Source organism: Mesitornis unicolor, unplaced genomic scaffold, assembly GCF_000695765.1.
Source record: "Mesitornis unicolor isolate BGI_N332 unplaced genomic scaffold, ASM69576v1 scaffold11004, whole genome shotgun sequence".
Lineage (NCBI taxonomy): Eukaryota > Metazoa > Chordata > Aves > Mesitornithiformes > Mesitornithidae > Mesitornis > Mesitornis unicolor.
In genome coordinates, this window is record NW_010179441.1 from 42,616 (window position 1) to 57,304 (window position 14,689).

At 46.5% G+C, this 14,689-nt stretch overlaps 2 protein-coding genes across 2 annotated transcripts in view; one reads left to right on the forward strand and one right to left on the reverse strand.

Annotated features, from left to right (window-relative positions):
- ADAM19 (ADAM metallopeptidase domain 19) overlaps positions 1 to 2,395 on the forward strand; it is a 30,668-nt gene extending 28,273 nt beyond the window's left edge. Inside the window, exons 22-23 of the mRNA XM_010182779.1 lie at positions 1,404 to 1,550; positions 2,321 to 2,395. Of these exons, the coding sequence (XP_010181081.1) occupies positions 1,404 to 1,550; positions 2,321 to 2,395 (222 nt within the window). The remainder of the gene's footprint in view (positions 1 to 1,403; positions 1,551 to 2,320) is intronic.
- Positions 2,396 to 6,867: 4,472 nt separating this feature from the next.
- Positions 6,868 to 14,649, reverse strand: NIPAL4 (NIPA-like domain containing 4). The gene is made up of 6 exons (XM_010182780.1): positions 14,613 to 14,649; positions 12,702 to 12,950; positions 9,958 to 10,014; positions 8,838 to 8,928; positions 7,576 to 7,736; positions 6,868 to 7,472 (listed from the first exon to the last, which is right to left on the reverse strand). Exons 1-6 carry the CDS (start codon positions 14,647 to 14,649, stop codon positions 6,868 to 6,870), a joined length of 1,200 nt encoding a protein of 399 aa, XP_010181082.1.
- Between the last annotated feature and the right edge of the window lie 40 nt (positions 14,650 to 14,689).

Consider the following 14,689-nt stretch of genomic DNA (forward strand, 5'->3'; position numbering starts at 1 on the left):
GCAGGAAGCTGACTGTAATCAATAAGGAATAGGTATCCTTCCCAGCTGGTTGTTGACAAGCTCCCCACAGTTTCCATTGTATGTTTCCCCCAATGCATCCAGTCTCTTTGTATCAGTCAGGCCTACTAGATGAGACACTTTTCCTAGGATTACCAAAGGAAACCTTGCCATTGCTGGGTTAGAGGAGAACCAAAAGATGCAGAAGGTACAGGGGAAGTCATTAATTTCACTGTTTGCTCGTGTCAGTGTCCTTCCTAGATGTTTGCACTATGTGCCGGATTCGGTCTCTTGCTATTCCTGTAGGAGACCCTTGGACGTGGCAGTCAGTGGGATTTAGTCTGCCTCGTCCTTCCTGCAGTCACAGGGCAAGGTCCTTGGAAAGCGATAGATCTCCAAGCATTGGCTGCTGCAGCTGTCAAGCATCCCATTTATGTGCAGTCTAAGGAGACTGCAGGGTTGTTGGGTCCCCTCCAAGTTGCGAGTGCAGCTGTGTTTATTACATCAACACCTGTAAGCCAGTGACTTAGCACAGAGACTAAGCACCAGCAGGCAGTCAGCTCTTCTGTGGGTAACTTCTCCCCAGGGGCACGCTTTACACTGAAATTCATTAGATGAATGGAAAATACAAGGTTCTGAGTATCCTATTAGGGACAGCTGTGCGCACAAACAAAGTAATAACTGATTGTAAGCGGGTACAGGGCTGCATGTGTGTGTATGCACGTATAAAGGGTTTACAGGCAATCATATGAATGTATGCATGTGAAACTCACTTCTAACCTCAAGTGCATCAATAGTGGAGCTAATTAAAAGGCTCTGGAATATAGCTTCCCTATTACTTGTAAAAGTCAAACTCCGGGATCCTTTAGTAGCCAGGTTATGACATGCTTTCAGCCTGCAGCTCTATTTTGGAGGCAGAGCAGGGTAACCCTGTTACCGTGTTTGGGTGTTCTTGGTGTGAAGGCAGCTTCCTAGCAGCCTAAAGCCGGTCTTCCTGAAATTTGATAGGTGAAAATCTCTACATGCTAAAAACCACTAATCACTTGCATAATATGGTAAGTAATAGCAGCAGCCACCTGCGCTCCCTCCTTGCTTTGGAGAGGGAGAGGTCTTTGCAAGCATGGTTTTCCCTGTATCCCTTCAGTCCTTTGTCTCAGGCAGAGATGCTGCAGGCTGAGTTGTGATGGGGACTCCTGGCCAGTCTGTAAGGTTTCTGCTGTTTTGCATCATGAAGCCATTTGATTTTAATATCCCTGGGGCTAACTCCAAACCAGAGACATTGAGATGTGCAGCTGCATATCCAATCTGTTGTCTCAGACTGACAAAAAAAATAAAAATATTATCTCTGTTTTCAGGCCAGGCATCTCTCCAGGCTAAGAATTCAAAACTGTTTCTTTCTTGCATAGGATATTTCCAGGCCCCGGCCACCCCAAAGAGCTTTGCCAGCTAATCCTGTCCCAGCCAGACCCAGAGCCTGGCCGGGGAACAGCCCCGTCATCTCACTGCCTCCTGCACTCCCCAGAACCCCAGGACGACTCCAGCCTGTGGCAGAGGTAGGCACTGAGCGTGGTGATGGGAAGCACAGGAGCATCCCCTCACCATGGGGGAGTGAGACTGCTCTGAAGGGAGTAACCTTGCTGTCATACTGCAAAACACCTCCATGCACAGCCCTGATGGGTGGAAAGGGAAGGGCTGTTGGGTTGGTTGTCTTTATTGCAGGGGCCTCTGTCTTTACTTGTTCCTTATCAAGAATTTACCAGGTTAAGCAAAACAGTTAATTCTGTCCTCCACGTGCTTGAGCACTTCTTCAGATAAAATATTTGTGTGAGTGGGGCCAAGCAATGAGGGCATGCGTGACCCAGAATGGTTGGTGAAGAACAGAAAAACAGGAAGGTCCACACAAGACTTGAGGACCCCAGTAAGGAAGAGACCTTTTCTAGTCATGGCTGAGGAGATGCTTTCTCTGCAGGGGGTGTTTCTCAAAAGTGCCCTTAATAATGACAGTTAATGGATTTGGAGCCACTGAGGGCAGCTCCCTGCCAGATGGACCCCTTAACACAAAACACCTCCACTCTGCACACCACAGGTGCTGCCTCCAGCCCACAAAATACTTGAGGCCAGCTGTTAAAAATGGAGAAAACTGCATGAACTTCATTGTGCCACTGTGTGAGAGTTTATTAGGTGATGCATTGGGGTGTGGATGCATGTGAACAGAGTCAAGTTTCCCATGGCTCACTGTAATATCAGCGCTGGGAGAGGGCAGTGTTTGCTCTTTCATCAGTGCTCACCCCTCTCTCTTTTCCCTGTTTTCCATCTCACCCAGAACACTGGTGTTGGGACTGCTGGAGCAGCCAATGTCTTGAAAGTTGGACAGCCGAGCTCCCGTGGACACTCATGAAGCTCTGTCCTCAGTTGGCACTGACCTCCATAGGGGACTGGATGCCTTGATCACTCAAAAAAAAGCATTCACAGCCACCGATGTGTCTCGGTTCCCCTCCTCTACCCTCACCCATTTCCCATGTGACTCCAGAAGCTGGCAGGAGTGCCCTCAGGAACGGCACTGGTACACGCCAAGCTGAACTCAACCTCTGTGCTGATAGCCTTTTCCATATAAGGATGACTTGTTTATACCATATTTAAATATTATTGTGCAATATCCAATGCGTGGATGGGGTGATGGGGGCTTCACATGTTTTTAATCAGTTATTTAAGCGTTACCAGGGAGAACAAGCTCTGAGTGCAGGTGCTAGTCCTGATGGGCTTTCATGTTAGACCCAGCCCCGTTGGCCTCCTCAGCCCATCTGCGCAGCTGCAGGAGCATACGTTGGTGCTATACAGAAACCACTGCCTCTTGGGAGAGCAAAGGCAGCCTCTGATAACTTTCTTCAGCATATTTATTCTCAGTTTACAGTGGGCGGCAAGTGGGGCCACAACAGGGAGCAAACCATGGAAATATTCCTTGTTAAAGTAATGTGTGGGTCACTGTGGATTTTAATTAGCTTAGTAGAGTGGATTAATTATTTTCCTCCTATAATCATCTTCAGCAACAGCGTTGCAAAATGTCTGTCCTCCAGCACTTGCTTGTCTTGCCTCAGTGCTGTTAAGACCTGACAGCATCCCCAGCGTGGCCCGTGCACTCTCATCCGTGTCATTGGAACACAGTCAAGGTACGACAGGGAAATTCTCTGGCTCAGATACAGAGCAAATGAACAGGAGGAAGCTCAGCAAAAGCCAGTGCTGAACCCACCTGTCCAGCATGCGGTACCATGGATCAGTAGACACTTTTGCATGTGTCTCCTCAGGCTTTGGTCTGTGCTGAGCAGTAACTCAGCATGGGCTGTCTACTCCCCATACCAATGACAAACCTACCTTAAAATTGCCCAACTGGTAAAACAGGAGAAATATTAATACAACACATGGTGCTTTTGTAGGGCAGCTCATTTACTCCAGGTTTTTTCTCCAGGATGTGGATAGAGAGAGCTGTCCGTGTGCATTTTAAGCAGCTGATGGCTCTGACTCTGAGGACCCTCCCTTATGAATTTGGGTTTGGGTTTTTTCTTTCCAGTTAAGAGTTTGGGCCTTTGTATGTTTTTTTTTCCTCAGGATTTTAAATTCAGACCTTTTGTTATGCCAATTTTTTTTTCCCCTTGAAATTATTTCCTAGGAGAACACAGGGAGTTCTGGAGCTATGGTTACAACAGTTCTGTTGTGTGTGATTTATCATGGACAAATCATCAGTGTGTGATTGCTGCTGCACATGTGAGGAAACTGTACTGTTGGCATAAAGAAAATAAGTCCTGTCTGATGGTTCTCTTTCCCATTTCCCTAAGCTCTACTGATTGGAAAAAAAACCCAAAACAGATAAACCCTAAGCACTCATTAAATTTGTAGTTTTGCAAGTCATATGTAGTGGTGTATCTGTAGGATGACTTAAACCACACTAGTTTTCACAACTTTACTACCTCTTTCTTCACAAGGAAACAGTACACAGGGTGTGTTTTGAATTTTTGCTTGATTATTCCTTATCTTGATTCACTCTGGACGTTTTCTTACCTTCTGTATGCCTGGAAAACAAACCAACCTAAAATACATCTCTCTGAAATAAGAGATGGCAAGTGAAAGACATCAGCTTTCTAATCTTTATATGTCTTTTTCTATAGTTGGGGTATATTACATATAACCAACCTATATTCAGACAACCCCCAAATTTGTTGTTTCTTGGGGTGCAGGTGATGTACTGCTCACGGGTGGAGCAGTAACCTGGGCACACACTGCACATACACCGTACTCATACAGGTTCAACCATAAGAACTTGATCTTATATCTAAGTCCTCGCTGAAGACAGCAGCACACTTCTGCTGCAACCCCTGATCTTTACCATACGACCACCAAAAATCACTACAAATATTTTCACTGCATTTCTTGTGAGCATGGGATCAAGCTTTTAAAAAATGCCCTTGGACACACGAAGCTCAGACATGGCCAAACTCTAATGGAAAAATTTATTGCTGGTATATCATAAAGTCTGCAAAAGGTAGTTTTAAGTCCTTTTAAATTTTCCTATGTGTGCAAGCAGAGTGTATGAGAACAGGGGAACTACAGGAGGAGTAAAAGATGGTGAAACCTGATTTTTTTGAAAGATAACGTTACTTGAGAGAACATACACCAAAATACATCTCACTTTCTCCTGTGTCCAGATATTAATGGTTTACAATAATGCTCTCTGTGCATCTATGCAAATACTTGAAGAATGCAATTCATTGTGCCTTCTGTCTCGTTTTAATAAATTTGTCAGTTGTCATTAACAAATATTCTGTCTCTGTGCTATTTTGTTACCTTGGTTCAAATCTTCATTTTATATGTGGCATTTGTCCAGAGGTGGCAGGACAGCTGGAGGGATGGCTTTTATGAAATGCAGTTTTAGGCAGTGAGAAGGACGAGTCCTGTTTACAGTCTGTTTCTAAAATAAAATGCATAATTATGCCAATTAGGATGCAATAAAACAAAGCTAGTGAATGACCTGGATTATTTTCTGCTACCAAAGGAGGTCGCTGCTGTTTTACTCTCTGCCCTGGATACTCTTCATGCTGTACTTGGCTGTCCTTCAGCCTTTAGGGCTATACCAAAAAAATCAGAGAAGTCATTAAGAACTTCCAGATCCACATGCAATATTATCTTTTTTTTTTAGAAAAAGCCTTTATTTCCCCTTCCACATTTCAATAAAGAAGTACTGAAATGTTATTAAAATAAGAGATTGCATATACTCTTCCCACCCAACGCCAAGTTGCATTTGCTCAGTGATGCTCAGACCCAGGTATAAGCAGGTCAGCATCTCGGACAGCATCAGTGTGTGCTGTGGTCCAGGGCTAGCCCAGCCAGATCTGCCTCCAGACCGAGCCAGCTTGGCAAAGCCAGCTCAGGCTTCACCACTCCCTGATTGGGATTTGCTGTGAGCTAATGGGGTCCGGTCTTCCTGTGCTGTAAGACCCAGCAGCAAGATGGGAGAAACTTTGAACTGCAGTAATACCTTCCCCTTTTTCACCTTCCAGCTCAGAATGTTATTTCTCTCATTCCTTTGTCCTCTGATACACTGATACACTGCACATCCCATCCTGCTGAAACAAATTTGAGGGGGTTTTGCAGGTGAGCCGTGAGAAAGAGTCCAGGTAAGATCCATACTATACTGAGAGAGAGGGAGAGGGGTGAACGGGACCACTCTGGGATAAACTGCATCCCTACAGCTCTGCTGAGCATCACCCACTTACACCTGTTTGGCTTTTAACATGCAGCTCAGACCTACCACTAAGCATCAAGAAAAAAGAAAAGCTTTTGGGCTTAAATGATAGCAAGGGGCTCAAAGAGGTGAGGGGCTCTCCAAGGTCAGGACATTTCCTAAGAAGAACATTACTTAAAATTTATAGCCGCTTGGTCTTTCAGGCTGAAAAGATTTTCACAGACCACACAAAGACTTGAAGAGGGTGGTGGTGCCTCTTCTGACACAGGGTATACCCTGCTGCAGCTTCTCTGCCTGAGCAGAGGCTGCCCCTTCCTCAGGTGAGGTCTGGATCAGGCCCAGAAGCTTCACCAACCACATCAATGTGGCCTGGGCACCAGAGCTGCTAAAGGAAAAAAACCCAAACAAGCAAAACCCCACAAATTAACACGGTGCTGCAGGGAAACTCCTGCGCCTCACAAAATACAAAAGCCAAGATTTCTCTCTCACGGTCCTGTAAAACACTTCATGGCTTGGGTCCTGCCACTGAGCCTATCTGAGTGCCTATTCCAAAATTTGCCACGTTTTGCCCATATTCACCAATATTCTTGTCCCATATTTGCAGAACAAGTAATTAAACATGGATGAGCAGTCTGAATAGCAGGTGTGCACCACTCAGTCCTCGTCTCTCACCTCCGTTTGGGATACTGGCGTGTATTCTAGAGTTCATGCAAGTGTCTAGAAAGGAAAAAAAAAAGACAACAGTAATCAATGACTCAGTCAGGGCCTGGAAATAAACACATCAGCGGCCACCCAGGGGAAAGAGGGCAAGAGTAAACATTAGCACTGCCAAGAATAAGAGATGGGAAGGGGCCTCAGAGAGGAGCTTTGTCCCAGGAGTATCAGATTGCAAGAGGATTTTCATTTTCAGTGGCCGCATGTATTAAAGCCCAGTGAAGATTAAACATACCCCTTGCTGCCACAACATGATAAAGATCCAATCCAAAAGCCCATAGAAAGACTTGGCTTGACTCTACCAAGCTTTGTATAAGACGTTGGTTTTATTTGCTGCTTTTCCTTTTAAAAATTGCTCACTAACATCTGGAATATTGACATGAACCCTCTCACCCAACCTCCAGACCCTCGCATATCACGTGCTAGGTGCAGATCATGAATACTTTGGGTTTATCCTCTGGGGCGATGCTGGAGTTGTCCACCTCTATCAGGATGTTCTTGTCATCTCGCGTGACTGGTGCTTGCTGTCCACTTTGGAGGACTTGTGGTAGATTTCCTAAACTGATGTCCATGTCTTTGAAGGCATGGAGTAAAAACACCCCCAAAATGATGGTGAGGAAGCCACAGACTGTCCCAATGATGTCCACTACAGTCATGGTAACCCACTCCTTAAAGAGGATGATGGAAGTTGTGATGACGATGGTGGTGAACAGCACATAGTAGATGGGAAACACCAAAGAGGTGTTGAAAATGTCTAGAGACTTGTTGAGGTAGTTAATTTGTGTAGTGATGGATGCCACCAGTGTGACGACTAGAATCCACGTCAACGGATGCTGCAGCACAGGTAGGCCAGCAAAGAAGCCCTTGATAGCAATACCCAGGCCCTTGACTGAGGACACGGAGAAGGCACCGATAACGGAGCAGATGGTGAGGTAGATGAGGATGTTGCTTTGGCCATAGCGGGGTGCGAGGTAGAAGATCAGTAGGAGGCAGACAGCCAAGAGGATTGCAGCATAAGCGAGGAAACCTGGAAGAGGGAGAGAAATAACTCAAAACTGAGCAGCAGGCATGGGGGACGGAGCAGTACAAACTGCCCAGCCCTGAGAGAGAAAACATGACCTCCTGTGCACCTGGCTCTTTCAGCTTAGACAACATTTCATCCAGAGTGGTGACCTCCTCCTCCTCTGGGGCGTGTATCACCATCACGGTGCTGCCCACGAGGCTCAGCATGCAGCCCAGCTTTCCCAGCAGGTTGAGCCGTTCTCCGAGCAAATACGAAGACTGGATGGCACTGCATGGGACAGAGAAACAACAACAGCTGGTGCTTTAATGTTCTTTAAAGAAGAAACAGCCACTAAAATAAGGTAAAGAATGCCTTCATGTGATAAAAGGACACAAATTTGGAGTAAATTTGTTGGATTCCAGTGTGTTAACACAAAATCACATTGCATCTACTGAGAGCAGAACCTGCAGAGATGCAGGCGTGATGTACAGATCACAGCTCATGTGTCAACAAGGTGAATAAACGCTGAATGTGTTAGCACATCCTCAGAAATATTTTCAGGGTCTCTGGATTCACTCATGAGCTGCTGGGCATTACGAAGCCTTTGGTGTCAAAGGAAATGACTTCAAGGACCACTGTAACAGAAAAAATCCCTCAACCTAACAATAAAAGTGTTACATTAATTTTAACTAAACCATCAGAACTATTAAGCCCTAGAGAAACTCTGTTGGTACTGGGGCTGTAGATATAGTTACAAAAATACCCAGTTGTCCATAAAAATTTGGGGCAGGACACCAGAGCAGTCCCAACTCTCAATTTGCTTACACGTTTCATAGTAACAGTCCTTCTAGAAAACCTTCAGTACTTGGAGTCACGTATTTTGATATGAATCTCCTTTTAAAAATAAATAAAGAAAGAAAACAGGGTTTCAGCCCTTTTGGTCACAGATAAAAGTATAAAAACACATAAGAGCACCCTAAAAGCCTGGACAATAAAAGGTAAATGAAAGACAGTTTAAAAAAAGCCTGGTGATATTTTTGACCCCTTTAGATTTTTAGTAATGTTCACTACTAAAGCAAAACAAAACAAAACCCCTGAATTGGCTAAAGAGCTGGAATAAGGAAGTAACACTGATATGTGCAATAATTTAACCTCAAGTGTATGTGGCTGCCATTCAAATGCAGCATTTCCAGAATAGCATGCTACTTAATTCAGTGGTTTCCAAATGATCCCCCAAAAATATAACTGCTGTTGGAGCATTTTTTAGAAAACACTGACAGTTTCTTTTCCTTTTGGCAAAATAAATCATATTAGCATCACTTCAAGTCTTTCTATCTTACAAGACAAACACAAAAAAGGCAAATTGCAAACTATAGACACATAAATCACCTTATGAGCACGCTCAGAGCCCCCAGCGGTGTGACAATAGTTGCAGGAGCAAAGGCATAGGCAGCAAAGTTGGCAGCTTCCCCTCCTCCCACTAAACAAACACAAGAAAAATAAACATCAGTGAGTTACAGTGTACATTTGTGTTTACTCTTGTGGGCTTGCAAATTAGTAAGACAACAGTTAGAGAGGGAGTTTCATTATGGGGGTTTCATGCTGCTGCTAAGCAGGGCCAGTTAGTGGATAAAAATCTCTTTATTACAAATTACTGCAAATAGACCTCCCTGGAGCCCTGCACCCACATGGAGAAGGGCTGGGAGTGCCAGGTTTGTTTGTGCCACAGCTGATCCACATCAACTCATTAAACTCCCACAGGCAGCTGCAGTGTGTCTGGGTGGGTAATGAGGCAGTGGTGGGAGCTGCTGGGAGGCTGCTCCTCATCTACAAAGTGAGGCCTTGGTGGTGTCACCCTTTGGCTGAGTTGTCCTTGTGTCCAAGCAGTGAGTACTATGTGCTTGCCTATGGGTTGTGCTGCTGTGGTTGTATAGGAGCTGTAAGGGCAGAGCAAGGTGAGGGCACCTTGAGCTGGTGCTACAGTGAGAGCCAGGAAAACTGGCTCTGAAAAACCTTCTGCTGCTCTTTGCACAGCTGTGAGTCTAATCTGAGGAGATACTGTAATGTTGCAGCATGAAAAGAAAGATTTAAGGATTGCTGAAGGCAAAGCTGGTTTTGCTCAAGAAAGGAGGTGCTACCAGCACCAATTTGGTATCTCCTTTGTGCTGCAGCAGTGACCTTTCCTGGCCCTCCAGGGCAGGCATGGGAGGCTGTTTGCCCTGTGCCTGGTACACAGGCAGGCCAGGCAGCTGCCTCATTAAAACCTGCCTTTTTGTGCTTTTGATTGGGTAAAACTGAGCTAGCAAGTCCTACCAGCCCTGCAAGAGGATGGTGAAGGAGATCCTGTGTGGCTCATTGCTTCCACTGGCCTTAAGGTACCTCTCCTGATGATAGGGGAACTTGCCAGAAAAGAGGCTTTAAGCCACCAGATGCTGGGCTTGTTCCACACCTGATTCACATGGACAGACCCTGGAAAAGCTGCAAACCCAGGGAAACAGCTTCTACTTACTGGTTAACAAGCCAGCCCACCAGAGCCAGTCCTTTAGGTAGCCGTGGCCTCCGTCTCCTGGGGAAGCAAAGCACACAAGTACGCAGGAGTTAACAACCACATTCTTCAGAGTAAGAGGTGGGAAATGTCCCTTTGGAGAGGGAAAAGTTGCAAGGGGAAGAGTGTGACAAAGAAAACAGCCTGGAAGGACGGAGTATGCAGATATGCCATCCTACATGGAAGCTATATTGAGTCAAGGGATGAGCAGAAGCTTTCGCTTAGGGCTGGACAATACAAATACACCTGATAAGTAAGTGCAGTTGTTTAATCCTGGGTGTTAATGGGAATGGCACCCACTGCCCCAGAGCCACAGAGGTTATCAGCTTGGGATGCAGCCCGCCCTGCCGCAGTGTGGAGCTTGGGGCTGCCCTTCAGCCCTGGGAGCTGTGGTCGTCCTCGCTGGTTTGTCAGAGTGCATCAGGGCCCTAAACCCAGCAATAAACACCCCATCTAAGCTCCCATGGGACCACAGTTATGTTTTGTCTTGCATGTTCCACTTGCCTGCTCACTGGGGGGCACTCCTGAAGCAGAGGGATGTAGGATGGCAGCGGCCTGGGATGCTGCCACCCTGCATCCTGCCTGTGAGGAGCCTGTGCTTCACCTTGCACTGCACCAGCTTGCTGTGGAGTCTCGTAGGTGGGTGCTAAGGTAAGGCAATGAATTTTTCCAAACCCAGCTGAAGTGGGGGTTATAGCTATGAAGGATGAAGTGGGGGGAAACTCCGGTTGCTCTGTGCAGATGTGTGGTGCCTTAGTTCATGCTGCTGTATGGTCATGGTGAAGTCTTGCTGTGTCTTGTCTCAGAAGCTGTCTGCTGCCTTTGTACACTGCTGTGTGTCGTAGCTGTATCATACAGCCTTAGCCTGAACTGCCAGAAATCCTGATGTTAACTTTATGTGGAGCAGTCGGTATGTGGCTGTTTCTGATGAAAAATGATTCCTGGCATTGAAACAACTAAATGAAAGAAAATGTGCATATAAATGAGGAAGAATGGACATACTGTGTTGGGACCTAAGCCAGCTCTGGTCTTAACCCACAAGCTGTTAGATGGAAGGAGCTTGAGCCTGCTGACTCTGATTTTTACTGGGTCAGAGAGAGCTCATGTTTCTGAAAAATCTGACCTGAGCTGTCAGTATCTGTGGTGTTTGACTTGCCTTGGAGAAGAGTGATGTGCTTGGATAGCAGGGGTGAAACACTGAGACTAAGCAGTGAAATAGGGGAAAGGGGAATGAAGGGGCAGTCAGGAAGAGTTCAGGACATGTGGAAAAACCTTTTGCTAAAATTCAGCCTCTCTTGGTTCCTCAACAAGTTCACAAACACTTATGTTTTGGTATGCTTTCAAAATTGCCGGTTTATTTATAAGGTTTTTTTGTTGCTTCATCAGGTTTCTTCCTCAAGAACTCTTTCTGACAGCTGTAGTTTTCTGTCATTAATCTCTAATTCCTGGTTAAACACTTTGAAGTACAGGAAGAAGTTTGCGCTTGTTTTACTTGCTTGGCTCTGCTGTGGGAGGAATTCATGGAAAGGAGGAGGAATTCATGGAGAGGAGGAGGAAAGAGGCAGCTACAGTTTAAACAATACTGATATTTCATTGTGCAAATAAAAGGCAAAAAGCACATTTATGAGTTGAGCAGCTGCATGCAGCCAGTCTAATGGCAGGAAATGGGTTCAAGACTGACCAATGGTTCAGGTGCTGTTGGTAGCTTCGCTGGTTGACTCTGGAGTGTTGCTTTATCGTTCCATGCCTCTGTGTCCCCATATGGGGACATGGTAAAATGGGGACAGTGATACTGACTTCCTTTGTAAAACTATTTAAATTTGTTCCTTGGCTAGAACTGGGCAAGCAGCAGTATTTTAATTATCATTATTTTGTTTTGTAGTTATGCAAGTAGGTCAGCTGCCAGGTAGGACTTACGCTGCTGCTATAGCACACGTTTGCAGTGCCGATGGGATGTGTCCAATTCCACAGTGCAATTCTGCTGTAGGCAGTGATCCTCCACCATTTTCCATCCATGCATATATGCACGTAAACACATGCCATGCCCTAAGAGCTTGGTGCTGGAGGAAAGTTATCTACACATTCTTGAGCAACACACCTCAGAAGTATTCTTTGTGAAAACCACAAGCAGGGTTCATGCAGATCGCAGGTGTGCAGTCCGGCATTAATAAATGGCTCTTGTTAACACCATTAAAGCACGCAAGGCCATATCCCTGTATCCTTGTCTCAGTGACTTGGTGGCAAAGCTGCCTAGGGCACGGAGCTGTGCTGTTCTGCTCCGGTCTGGAGCACCTTGATGCAATGGGGCCCATTTCAAAGAGCTTTCAACACTCCGCTCCCTCCTGGCCTCACACTTTCCCATGTTAAGAGCTGTGATGGGCTCATATTGTTCTTCTGGTGGGTGCATATCTGATCACACAGTGGATGTGACTTGCTATTTGCGGTGAAAGGCAAGAGAATGTAGCTTTTAGGTGAGCCCTTCCAATACAGGGCTCTGTAAATTAGCTCCTCAGCTCCAGCACAGCACTGCTCTCTGTGTCACACACAAAAAAATGCCTCCACAAAAGGTCTTATTTACACTGCTGATTGAAGACTGATGTGTATACCCAGGGGTGTTTCCTTGCCATACAAGTCCTGGAATTTAGAGGATGTGTGTGGTTCTGGGAACAGGTGGACCTCCTCCCTCCTGCCCTCCACAGAAACCTTACCTGCTCTGGTCCCTCCCCTCTCCACCAGCCGTAGCAGCCCCTTCTTTTTGAGGATGACGCTGCTTCCAATGAGGAAACTGGAGAAGACAGCCAAGCCCAGGCCAATGTAGAATCCATAATTGCTTTCCAGCCGAGTTACCCAGAAGTTATCTGAAGTCCCGTTGTCCTGGACAGAGTCAGCTGGGTCAGCATCGCCCATCACTCTGCACACAACCCGGTGAGAAAGGCACGAAAGGGTGACCAGAGACCCTGGAGATAAAACAGCAAATTACTGATACAGTTCTCAACAGTGCCTCTGTCAGCCTTTAGACTCATTCAGATGTCTCTCTGAACAACCACCCGTGCTGTCACCCTAACAGCGCACACGACCAGCTCTCAAAAATTCAGGGCACCTCTCTATTCACATATGTAAATGGAAAGTGTTGAGTGAGATTTATGGTGTGCAGTTCAAGCAGCTCCTCAAGACTGAATGTGTCTGCCAGTCTACACTCTGACCTGCAAGGCCACAAGGACCACTGTTAAAATGTAATTTTAATTTTGAAGTATCTGCCAGAGTCTCTCCACCAAAGTCCAATGCTATGAGTTTGAACTATGCCTTATCACTACTCAGCCTCATTGATTCAAAGGCTTTGGTGCTTTCCAGTCAATTAATCCTCGCATCTGCCAGCTCGTCTGCAGCTTACTGCTTTGGGTTTAATGTGGAGTGATGCCAGCACTTTGTGCATCTGTCCCAGCTCTATGTACTGAGCGGTGCCATGGGATTGCTTATACAACAAAAGGCTTGTCCTGGACCAAAGTTTCATCTCTGTGTTGCCTCTGCTGTTTAATGTGTTTATTCCACCTATTTGCAGAATGCCTGAGGGCTCATACAGCACGTACTGCCAGTGTGGAAGGATTGAAAGCAGGCATGGTTTTCTGTTGTTAGCACCAAAAGCACTAAGCTCTTGTGTCTCTGGCCTAGATGTGTTGCTGTGTGTGGGTGAGAAAATTGCAGTTTCTTCCTGCCCTCACACTCCTACCACACCCAGCACAACTTTCTATTGCAATCTTTACTCTGAGTGTAGTAAAGACAGAGTGACTGCAACTGTGGGGAACTGAGCAGCCAGGTGGAGTGTCACAAAAGTTCCTCTGTAGTAAAAGACTAATTTTCTGCCCCTGAACTCATGCAGGAATTACAGAGCAAGTATCTGTCTTGGCAGGCAGTGGTGACACTGCTTAGTAGTGCTGGGAGCCTGGGTATGGCTTCCACCTGTGTCCTGAGCCCAGAGACTGGCTTAGATCTACAGCTGTACCCCTGGTCCCTGGCACATGGAGCTGAGGATTTGGATGCGAACTTGATCCAAGCTATTTCTAATGGGGGAAAAAAAAATCCAGTGACTTTCTAGATGAGTTTCCAAAGGCTCCCTAATAAGTTTCTTTTCTAATGGAAAAACATCCTTGTCTGTGGAAGTATTTCCTGGGGAACAGAGGGACATGCTGCCTGCTTGGCTGGGTGAAAGTCTCTGCAATGTGCTCCTGGGCACAAGTGTAAGGCAGTGGGATGGGGTGATTACCCGCTGGATAAGGTGGTCTTCAAAGGAAAAACAAAACCAAAAAAACCCCCTAGCTTCTCTGTACCTGCCGCAAGGTTGACACAGTGCAGCGCTTGCTGCTGGCAGAGCATGCTGTGTGAGGCTTGCGGGTAAAGTGAATTTTCCTATTCCTATACACCCCTCAAACAAAAAAAGGCAAAGAAACCCCAAATCCGGAAAACCAGCAGTGACAGGGACTAGCCCCGCTGTCGGTCGGAAGACAAGGCCGGGGGTGCAGCGGGCTCAGCTCCCCTCCCCGGGGACCCTCCCGCCGCCGGAGCGGGCAGGGCTGAGCCCCGGGGCCCGTCCCACTTCCCCCGCGCTGCCGGGGAGCACCCACCGTTGCTGCAGCTGCTGTTCGTCTCCAGCGGCTCCATCTCCTTCGTCCTCCGGACGGCTCAGACCATCCCGGCGCCG